At 40.0% G+C, this 12,217-nt stretch overlaps 1 protein-coding gene across 12 annotated transcripts in view; it reads right to left on the reverse strand.

The window, feature by feature from the left end:
- Nucleotides 1–12,217, reverse strand: part of AGAP1 (ArfGAP with GTPase domain, ankyrin repeat and PH domain 1) — a 489,058-nt gene that overhangs the window by 243,041 nt on the left and 233,800 nt on the right. For 11 of the 12 annotated variants that reach the window (XM_075934057.1, XM_075934053.1, XM_075934056.1 and 8 more), the window contains 2 exons: nucleotides 7,826–7,953; nucleotides 4,940–5,095 (listed from right to left, as the gene is read on the reverse strand). In XM_075934057.1, the coding sequence (XP_075790172.1) occupies nucleotides 4,940–5,095; nucleotides 7,826–7,953 (284 nt within the window). The remainder of the gene's footprint in view (nucleotides 1–4,939; nucleotides 5,096–7,825; nucleotides 7,954–12,217) is intronic. The other variant, XM_075934048.1, reaches the window with a different exon arrangement.

Below are 12,217 nucleotides of genomic sequence, written 5' to 3' on the forward strand. Positions count from 1 at the left end.
AAGGAAGATCACTCAATGCACTAGCCTAGAGCGGGAGGAAGAGAGAAAGCACAGAAAGATTCCATTCTGCTAAGCACATTTACCCAGCAGGGGACCAGAGCTATCCCTGGCTCTGTGCGGATCTCCTACTACTAGTTACTATGGTTCGAGATTGTGGAATTACATGCCAGGGAATTGAAGAAAGAATAATTAAAAGAAAGCAAAACAAGGGGGATGGATGAGATCCATTTTCAAGGATAACTAACCATTGCTCCTCTTCCCTAAAATAGACTTCAGGGAGCTGAGGAAGGTAGCCAGGTCATCCTTTAAAGGGGCACTATTAACATGAAATTTTAAAGCTATCCGATTAAAAAAAGAAAAAAAATTCAAATGGAGGACACTTTCAGTCGTATGTGCAGATTTAAAAAAAAATCCATAAATACCATTTTTTTCCTGCTCCCCTATATAGCTTTATAAGGATCTTTTCAGCAGGTGAGTAAGTAATTGAATGCAGTTGTGGAAGTGATGGTACTCTAGGTGTTAGCTATTTTTCTAGTCTATTAGCTGGTTATGATAAACAGCTTTTCTTTTAAACACAACGTTTTCAGACAAATGCAGATTTCCACTTGGTAATGTTTAACTCATCACGTTGTACCAATGTTGTACTGAAACAGAGGTGCATCTTATATGCCACAGGAAACAGATACAGAAGTTGGCAATATACTGGGCAGCATTCAGAATGAATTTTCAGTGTAATAGATCACATACTTGCCTTAGTAGTTCTACTAAAATCTCATTAGGGGAATATAAAAATAAAGCCACACACAAACGATTAACGAAACACCACCTCGTACTGCCACTCTATGCGGTCCATTGCTCCTTTGGAGCAGATACAGCCTAGACAGAATTATAGCAGAATCCTAATATCTAAACTTAATATCCTAACACAATCAATTATTTAAAATATTCCTTCTCTGGTGCAGGAAGAGTTGTATTATGTAGGAGTACAGCACCTTTCACAACGCAGAAGCAACCCTCACTGAGGAATGTGGGTATTAAAAATGAGGGGTCTAAGTAGCACAGCGGTTACATATATAAACCTGTAAGTGCCAACACAGTGACTGAGGTATTGATTTTAATTTAGAATCAATATCAAGTCACTTAAAATTGTGCAGCAACACATTATAAAATGTAATGATAGTTTAGTTCATATGCTTCTACTGATCTCCATTGGCTGGAGGCTCATTCAAATCAGCTCTGTAAATCAGAGAAATAGGTACTATTGCTATCCAAAACCTCGCTTTGGATAGTATTAATCATATAGGTAGAGGAATATCTTAGGCAGAAAACATATGCTTATCTTAGATTTACAAACAGGTGAATTTCATCCATTAACAGTAAATACAAGATAAAGACACTTGCAGAAATGCTGCATTTACTGATGCTGCCAATGGGGAAAAGTCAACGGTGCAACAAATCAGACATAGAAAGCTGATGCATAGTGAAGATGTGAGGAGACCAGTTGCTGTACATACTATACCACAACTTGACTTTTTTAAATTCTTCAAACCTATCCTCTCTGTAAAGTCATAAAGAGGCATGAGATAACATCCAATTACCATTCAAAACCATTTGGTTGAGGGGATCCCTGATCCCTGCCTATGCTAACTGAAAACTATATGTGGAGTAAGGGACGAACATATCTTGGCTGGCAACCAGTGTTTAGTCAAATTAAAATAAATAAATAAATAACTAAAATCTAGCTAACTAAATCCTTGCTGCCCCTTGCCAAAACTAGAACGTTCTCGTGTTACAAAACTGAATCCCTGTTCCTCACCACAGTGCTAATAGAAAAATATTTGCCATTTATTCCCTCAATATTATTTCAAGTTGCTGTATAGCTGACATTATTTCCAAGATATGAATAGTTTTACACAAAGTTACTGTAGAACACAAGTAGATGACTTTTAAAAGGACACACTAATGTCTAAATCTTGGTTTTAAGATTATTTATACAAACTTTCATGCCAATTACAGGGTCTGCAAGGGACATTAATACTTACAAGGGGGGTTTCCATCCAAAAAGTCGTAGGCAGAGCCAGTAATTAAACAATGGAAAGTATTATTCAATATCAAAAGTATAGCAGTTACAGGGATTTTATCAAGGAACACTAAATGGATTTGTTTATTATGAATATGAATTATTTAAATGTGTTTATTATGAATAGGTTTTAATTAAAAACATTTAAAATTGTTTTTACTTTGGTTAAAAAAACCTGAATATGCCCACTTGTTAGTAAAACCAATAAGTTTGTTCTTCCTCTCAAATTAATATATATAGTGTAAAAACAACCTGCTTTGGCAAGGCAAATAGATTTTTAGTCAGCTGGCTTATGACAGAGTTAATTTTACGTGTTCTTTTATAACTCTCTCTTTGAAGATAGGAAATGAATAAAAAAATATTTATGCATCTCTTCTGCGTATTCAAGTTTTAGGCCATCCCTGGTTTTCTACATCACAACTACCTATAACCATCCCCACTGTAACCTATCCATATTTAAAACAAGAGCAAGTTGGCAGGCGTTTCCAAATGGAGCTGTAACAATTTTCAGTTGTGAGTACTTTCAAATTTATTAACCTCCATTCAGTTCCAAGGATGACACTGACATCTAGTGGAGTTCATAATTCACAAGATCTAAATATAAAAATAAAAAGAGGACACCACTTTATAAAAGGTCAGCGTACAATTCTGGCGAGCTTTCAGACACCATTATTTTTTTAAAACACGTGTATAATATCTAGGTATTAATTATCATTTAACTACTTGTACGATGTTCTAAGGCCTGCCTATATTACAGCTTTGAACAGATTGTGTAACAGGTTGGAACTAAACATGATTTGTGTCTAATACAGTTTATACTCCATAATCATGGTAGTTAACAGTGTTTTGCGCTCACGAAAGGTCTAGGCTGGCACATGGTTATCTTCTTATAAATAGTTCAGCACCCTGTTTTTCTAAAGACCCCCCCCCCCCCAGCCCAAGCTGTATGCACAACCAATCCGTTCCCTTGTTCCCAGTCAGGGACTACCTGCCTACACAATGCTAGCAGCGTCCTATGTATGTTCCTCAGGCACTCTGCCCCTTGATGAAACAATATGGAACTTTTTCCCGGAAGGCACAGACACACACCTATAGGTATAGATGTATGAACTCGACTGACACATGGCTGGGATGGGGAAGAATTTGGACATACATCAACTCTGTTATTATCTGGTCAGAAGAGAATTTCCACACCCCTTGGAAATTTTTCTCTCTATATATACTGGACACTGACAGTTGAAATCAGAAGGGTTTTTTCCTCCCTCCCCGATCAGTTCTTTTGTAGTGTTTAGTTCCCATTCATATTCTTCACAGAAGTGTATTCTGAGCATGTCAGCCAGAGTGTTCTGACACCCAGGCCATGATGTCAAATGTGCTGATGGCTTCAATGTGAAGGATGTGGATCACACTCCCCCTTGATGCTGATGCAGAACATGCATGCTATATTGTCTGTCAAGAAACTGAATTGTTTGCTTCTTGAGTGGGAGGAAGTCAATTCATGCACGTCTGATTGCTCTGAGTTCTAAGAGGTTTATGTGCAGACAGGTCTCCATTGTGAACCACCTGCCTTGTGCTATGATGATGATCAAGGTGTGCTCCCCATCTTATCAAAGAGGCACCTGGCCTGAGCATACGAGCAGAAGGGAATGCTCTTCTTCCCTGGGCCGCTGGAGCTCCACGGCCAGCACTTCGTAGCTCTGATCCAGGGCTCTCTGGTCTAGCAACATCTGTGGTCCAGCAGAGATGTTCTGGGGTTGGTTGTACAGAAGGCACTGACTCTGGCATGGGGTGTTCACACCTCCAGAGCCAAAGAGAAGATCTGTCCATTCTGTGGGCTTGCCTTCTTACTTTTCTGAACCATGAGCCTGATACCCAAGGTACCAGGGAAGTAATAGGTGCTGCCTGTTGGCACTGCTGACAATGACATCACCAAGGATGGTTTCTTTTTACTCAGTTCCCTGTGTGGGGAGGCTGAAGCGCTCTTTTTCTCTGTGTGTGTGTGTTCTGGAGGGTAGAGCTGTACTCTTGGTCAGTTCCAATCTCGATGGAGAGAAATTTGTTATACCCATCCCTGATCCTGGTTGGAGAGATTTTTCCACGAGGGCCATTTTTAAATGCAGGTCCCAGTTGTGTGAGCCTTGGCTTTCAAACCGTTGTAGTGGACGCACTTTGCTGGGATGTGGCTCTACCTGAGACGTTTTGCACAGAGGAAATGTCTGTCCTAATACGACATGAGTCCTCGCAGGAGCCACATTTTTATAAATGAGGGAACGCTGGTATCTTGAGAGCTTGCCTTGAAAAGTCAGTCCAAGGACAAGTACTTAGGGAGGTTTTGCTCCCAAGGGAGCAGAAAGTTGGAAGAAGGGGGATAGAGAATTTTTTTTTTAAACAATTGAAATATAGCTAACTTATTTAAAGGTGAAGACGTTCACCAATTTCCATCTTCAATTCCTGATGGTGGAGAAGGAACTGAGCGGATCAGGACATGTGCTTGTCCAACAGATTCCAACGATGCCACAACACTGCAACTGTACACACACATCCCGATGAGGTGCCGCTACCAAGGGTATCCAATCAATGACATCAGAACACACTGTCACCGGGAATGGAGCACCGTCAGGGACATCACTCAAAGAAGAATGATCATTTTCATAATAGTGAAATACTTGGACCATGTAAAGTAACTTCATCATATTTAGGTGAGTTTTCCAACAAAGAAAGCCCTCAAAAATCTTCAGACTTTTGCCTTGAAACTAGTGAACCTTCCTGGCAGTTCTATTTAGACTAGACTAGCTTGCCTTACGAAGATCGAAGTTTAGTCAGCAGTCAAACAAACATTTTCTTCCCTGGCTCACTCACCGTGAAGAGGTTGGAGCGGCGTTTGGACTGTTTACGAACGGGTGTTGGAGTGTTGGCAGTGGGAGGAACATCAATCCGTAGCTCCTTCTGGCTGGTGCTTGGAGTTGATGGAACAGAGGAGGAATAATCACTTAAACTCCCTCCTCCGTTACTGGTCTGCAATGATTAAAAGGCAGTTTTAACAGTGTTATGCCTCTATTAAAGAATCCGCAATTTACAGCATTATCTACTTAATCCTCAAATGGAAGAACAACGTACAGGCTTACAAAATCATTGATACCTATCCTAGGATCACTTGATAGCACTGTAAACTTTTTTTAAATGGCATTTCCGTTCATAGAGAAAAATGAGAGGTTTCTGCTTCTGAGGTAGATACATTTTCATCTTCCACAATATGACAAATTGGTTTAAACTTATTTGTTTCAGTATGTTATAAAGCAATACTTTTTCAAGATATTAAAAATAAGAGAAGTCCTGTGGCACTTTATAGACTAACAGATTTATTGGAGCATAAGCTTTCGTGGGCAAAGACCCACTATGTCAGATGCATCAAGAGCATTATTTTCCTATTTCATTTGATATGTACTTTGAGCCACATTTACCCCCAGTTATATGCAGAAACACACTTAAGTCTTGCTTTCAGCCGCAGGGGCAGTACAAACTTCAAGTTGAGCTTACAGGTCTCCAAAGATGCATTTAATGCTTACCCCACTTGCTTTTCTACACTGTGCCTTGCATATTAAAGTCAGTTTTCAAAAGTGAGCAGTAGTCATCCAAAAAAGATTGGAATGTAAAATTAATGTATAGCAAAATGTTACAGAAGCCAACAAACTAAGCAGAGGAAGTGGAGAGTTTTAATCCATGAGGATATGCCTCTTCAGACAAAATCCCATTGGATTTCCACTCTTGCAAACCAAGTCACAGAGGAGGACTTTACAGAACACAGAAAAAAAGTTAAAATAATCTGTAAAATAATCTGTAACGGAGTCTCAGAGTAGTCAATGTGTTCCTTTAAATTTATGAGGATTAAATTATAACAAGCAGCATTGGTAAGAATACAATACCATCATTTAGAAAGTAAAAAAGGCTCATTTCAATAGACAAAGGACATTGGGTTTGAAGAACCTCTCTAGTCTGGCTCCCTTGGGACCTGACCGGTGCTGAAGCAAAGAATTGCCGAACCACAGAAGGTAAATATTGTCTAGCAGCATTACCAACACTTCCACTGCTTGGTGGGTTCTCAGAGACATATAGGAGTAAATTATTGTTAAATAACAGCACAGAACACAGAGCCAGGACTGGTGGCTATAAACAAACTTTATGGGACCACAGAAAACTTAGCTACACACATGAAATATGGACAGTCAGCTAACTAAAATCATGCCGGACTAGAAAGTGCCAGACTAGAGAGGTTCAACCCATGGTGAACAGAAGGCTGGAAACTTTGGTTACCCCAACTAGGGGAGTAACTAATTTAAACCTGGATTTTTGCCTACATTCTAAGAACACACTTGGTAAGTGTGTGTAAGCCACTGTGACTACTTTGTGAATCTACTCCACAGTTCAAAGGCTACTATGTAAAATGATTAGAAAAAAAGAAAAAGCCCCCCAAAGATACCAGAAAGCAGTAAATACAGCAGAAACATTATGGGTGTGTCTACACAGCACCCTAAATTCGAAATAAGATAAGCAATTTTCACTACGCAGCACCGCATTTCAAAGTAACGCGATATTTCGAGCCAACCCTTATCCCTCATGCAGTGAGATTTACAGGGATGGACAACAGAGTTCCTGTTATTTTGAAAAATACTTCAAAATAATGGGTGGCTTGTGTAGATGCCAGGTTGCTATTCAGGATACCGCCGGTATCCAGACATAGCAATGCAATGTAGACATACCCTATGACACTGTTCTTAACTCTCTCCAATTTTAGTTCATTTTTTTCTTGCTTTTTACATTTGTATCAACACTGAACAGTGTTGCATTAAGCTGATAAAAGCAAGGACATAAATTTGCCCACTCCTAATGTTCCTAAATATCGCAACAGAATGGAATCTTTCACTCAAAGTGAAAAAAGACAGACAAGGTATTACAGTAATAAATATTGCAAGACAATGTCACATTACGTTCATAGTTAATCTATTTTAAGATCTTTCAAAATATCCAACACAGTAAGTACAAGTGAGATCGTCATGTACAATTTTCAGAAATTAAATTTAGATACTGGGGAAAGATTCACTAGAATATTAAGTATGAGATTGTTATGAGCATTCACTGTTATGTAGGTATCAATTTTGTATATGTTAAAATACTGATTGCAAATCAGTGATGTATTTCAGCATAGAAGGCAACAGTTTAATTTTTTACGTAGTACTTGCTGGCTGTCAAACAATTTACTGCAATGTAAATAATTCAGCAAACACACACAGTAATGTCACTAAAGGTGTATTGAGCACAGAGGAGATGGATAATAAAATTGAATGGTAGTGCCAAATTTGGGACTGAAGTGTGTTAACTGTTGAGATGTACCAACTACTGTCCAGCGTGTGATTAAACCATAGCAATGACCAAAGCACTGTCAGCTAATTAAAGTAGAACAGCAAATCTTGTGACTATAACAATCCCTCCACTAATGCCAGCAGGCTGCAGAACATAACCAGCATGACAAAGGATTGTTTTAAAGCCAATTCCCAATAAAAATGTTTTGCCACAGCAGTTACTTAAAGCAAAGGAGAGCCAATTATGAAAACACTGTTTTATACTAGAGATCACAGTAAGCTTTTACAAAAATCTAACTGCTGACAAAGCAGCAAAAAAAGTCCTGGGCTTTAAAGTCACTGTAACATTCCATCATTTTCTTTTCAAAGCAAACATTCCATACTGTACCTGGGTGATATGAACAGCGGAAACCTGGGCAGAACACACAGACGAGTGACTTGGAGAGTTCGGTAAAGATTTGCAGGGACCTATTGAAAGCTGCTGTTTCTTCCTTGTTGCCACAATCTTCTGGGCAACTAAAACAACAAGAGAGAAGTATGTAAATGATTAAGCAAAAGTGTAGGCTACAAAGTATCACAATTCCAAGTGTACAGAACACAGACAGAAAACAGTTAATTCTACACTGCTAATCTGCAAGGTTTGGAGTCTTAAAATTGAAGGTATTACTTTACAAAAGTCTAAGCAGGCAGTCATTTTAAAAATGAGTACTCCTGTGGCACCAGAGAGACCAACAAAATATAAACATAAAAAATATAATTTTATATATATAATGAACTTTTGAGGGTAAAACCCATTTTTTTGTTCTTCTGTGGCATGCTCTTCCAGGGAGTGAATCCAAGTAAAGTGAAAACACGGTTCGGGACTAATCTCAGGGTACATCTAGACTATATGCCTCTGTCGCCAGAGGCATGTAGATTAGGCTACCAGGCATAGTAAAATGAAGCGGCGATTTAAATAATCGCCGCTTCATTTAAATTTACATGGCTGCCGCGCTGAGCCGACAAACAGCGATAGTCTGGACGCGCGGGTGTCGACATCAAAGGTATTTGTCGACCACCCAGGTATACCTCATCCCAGGAGGCTTACCTGGGTGGTCGACAAATACCTTTGATGTCGCCACCCGCGCGTACAGACTATCACGCTGAGCCAACAAACATCTGATCAGCTGTTTGTCGGCTCAGCGCGGCAGCCATGTAAATTTAAATGAAGCGGCGATTATTTAAATCGCCGCTTCATTTTACTATGCCTGGTAGCCTAATCTACATGCCTCTGGCGACAGAGGCATATAGTCTAGACGTACCCTCAGACTAACGCTGTTGTAGAACGAGATCTGCAGATTAGCTTTGGGTCATGAATAAAAAAAAGTTAACATCTTTAGATTGTTGGCACAAGAAAAAAAAAAGATTTCAAGCTACATTTGAAGTGTAGGACCACAGAGTTGGAACATATATGTGGGGATTATCAGTCTATTTCATATTGTGAACTACATGTCCCATCTCCCCATTTGTGAAGGCACTGAATCGGTTTTCCTCCTATTTGCAAAAGCATAGCATCTCCGTGGGAATACTCATCATCATCATCATCAACCTGTTCTTTGTAGGTAGAATGCCGCAGCTCAGTGGATGCCCAAGAACTGAACCCTTCTGTCTTCACTAACGGTACAGATTTGAGGTTTTTGGGAAGGACACAGAGGCTGATTCACATCAAAATCCAAGGTCACTTGAGCAGAACACTTCCGATATAACCTCAGAGCCATTTTATTGCTGTGAAAGACTGCATATTTGGTGAGCTCCCTGTTAATCCTTCTGAGGTGATGGCCACCTAGAATGGTGACTATCCTGGCTAAATGGGATAAGGAACGTGAAGACAAGCGTTCCAATGGAGATCTTGTGAGACCTGAGAAGTCATGTCAGAATGGGCCTACTCACAGATGAGAAAGTTCTAACGAGCCCTTTCAAACAAGACGAGCAGTCAGAGGATTTATGGGCACCAAGTGAACCTGAGATGAACTCACTGAGACCCCCAACGGTTTTAAGAATAAAAGACACTCCAAAATAATGGGGATGTCAAAGTCGTCAGCAACTGATAATTGTGAACAGATTGAAAAAAGTTTTCACTTGGCTATGTAACATTTCCTACTAGACTGCTTTCTTCCGTGTATCTTGCTTCACACTGGGCTTCACACTGGCATGAGCTTAGTACACACTCCACATGGTATGAACCCCAGGCAATGTTCTATCCCAAGAACAACATCCCATAAGGGACAAACTAAATGTGACGCTAAATTGTAACACCTAACAAAACTTTCACAATGGAAGTCAGGAGAAATCACTAGAGGTTTGCCAAAGCAAAAGCACTGTTTCAGCAACCGTCATAGGAGACAAGGAGGAACCAGTAGCACCAGAGGGTGCAAGACCCACCCCTACAAATATCACCAGGGGAAGATTTTCTAGCAGCAGCTCATGTGATACACACACACCTGGCATGGAATCAACATGAGGAAGCACTCAACGAAGAACCTTCTGTGTGTGGAATGGATGCATCTGTGGAGCACAAGGAGAAGGGTGCAGGTGCAGACTAAAAGCCATTGCCAGCAAAAAGAGGGCATCTGGGGGCAGGGACAATCCTTTCTCCTGCAGTGTGGTCTGAGACAGAACTCTTTCAATGTCCACCAAGATTACCTTGAACAGAAATGATTGCTTCACCTCTCTTGATAGGTAGGGTGCCTACTTCCACAGTGCACCACATGAGCCCAACAGCGCTACAAGTACACTGGGTAATTCTCTGTAAAGAGATGTATTACTGCAAGGTTAGTTGGTGAATGAAGAGTGCAAGTGGAATATTCTTGCATATCCCGAAATGGACATGTGTGTTATTCTACATCAAGAATACGTCATTCTCCACTTCACCTAAGGAGCTCACATATATTAGCTTTAAAATTAATGCTGCAGAGGCATAAACCTGAGCAATCTTTAAAAATTCCTTCACTGGATCAAAACAGTCAACTCTGAAAAGACACCAGGTATAAAAGACTGAAAAGGAGAGACAGAGATATATTGTTGCTGACAGAGTCCCCATATTACCAGTGCTTCAAATTATGTCACCTTTCCGGCAGGCAACTGATAAAATATATCCACATTATTTATGAAATGAGAAGAGTCCATCAATAACTAAAATTACAAAAATATTATACTGTAATTCCTATTTTAGACCCCTATTTTTTCAGTGTGCAACACTAATATATCCTGAAAAATGAGAAATTCATTCTGAAGATTAAGGAGAAATTTTCAGCAACACAAACAAAACCGCTCGAACAGACTTAGAAACCATTAAAATTTCATTAAATATGGAGCCTTCCTGTAACAGCTTTATAGTTAGGAGTGCAAGATGGGTTCATTTATCCACACCTTCCATATAACATTGGAGGAGAGAAGTACAGTATTTGTGGGATTACTTTCAGGACACACCTGAATATTTTTGAAAGTTAAGGCTTCGGGAAAACCACTTTTAAGCTTTGCATGCTTTAAAATTAAATTTTGAAACTTTATTTAAATTCTCTATCTTTTGGGTCACTGGCTAACCATAAGGTGACAGTACAATTTTAAAATTATATACAGCTAAATCAGGGTTTCCCAAATATAGGTCGCCATTGCATTTCAAAGGGATTGCCAAGTGTCTCCCCAAGTGGCTCTGCCCTCGCTTCCCCCCCATTTTTGAATTGCTTTGGGTCACCAAGTCTTCTTGAATTGTCAGAATAGGTCCCCATCTGGAAAAGGCTGGGAACCGCTGAGCTAAATGAAGACTAAAAGCTACAGCAGTGGCCAATCAGCTATACTGTTTATGAAAACTAGCTTGCTTAGCAATGTTCAAAAGCTTCAGAGGAGTAGCCGAGTTAGCCTGTAACTGGAAAAAAATTAAAAAACAACAAAATAGTTTTCAGATGAAGAAGTGGGCTGTGCCCACAAAAGCTCATGATCCCATCTACATGTTCTGTTAGTCTCTCAGGTGCTGCAAGACTATTGGTTGTTTTGAAAGTTTCTCTTAGCCATGTACACTTTAAGAAGCATAGGTGGCTTAATGGGTGCCTTCTCCCCGACCGGCCCTGCTTCCCCATGAGACTCCCGGCTGTCTCCTGCTCCTATCCTCTGGGGCTCTTTGGTCCAGCAACCACAGATGTTGCTGGACCAGAGAGCTGTGGATTTGAGAGGTTCAATCTGTACTGTCATATTTCAGGCATTCAAACCACACACACATGTAAAAAAAGTACATGGCCTACACACAGGCATCTACCGCTGGGCTACACCCAAAACCAGTTTTCGACACTTTTGAAATAAAACTGCAATACATTCTAAAAGACATGTTGACTCCTTATTCTCCTCTATGGGTTGATAGATAGGCTACCCTCAAGGTTTGCAGCTCCCTGGGAAGGTAAAATATACTATCTGGCATAGTGCGATTTCTAGTGCACATACGGAGGTCAGAAACAGTAGATTAGTTTTTCCTGCCTCACTGTGGAATTATGGATTGGAGAAAGGTGTTATTGGACCATATCTGAGAACAGGATGGGATCTGGTCGAGTCTCCTGACCACAGTGAACAGTATTCTGAATAGAGAAGGGTTGAACTATGCTTGTTTTGGTTTGTCTTGCTAATAAAGGGTATGAGCAAAGGAGGACTGTCTGTGGGCCATATCTATTTGCTGGTTCACAGCTTGAGATTTGTTTTTTTAAATGGCCCAGCCAAGGTTATGAGTATTGAGACTCTGAATTGTACAGGAAGC

The sequence above is a fragment of the Pelodiscus sinensis genome, chromosome 7 (assembly GCF_049634645.1).
Source record: "Pelodiscus sinensis isolate JC-2024 chromosome 7, ASM4963464v1, whole genome shotgun sequence".
NCBI classification, from domain to species: domain Eukaryota; kingdom Metazoa; phylum Chordata; order Testudines; family Trionychidae; genus Pelodiscus; species Pelodiscus sinensis.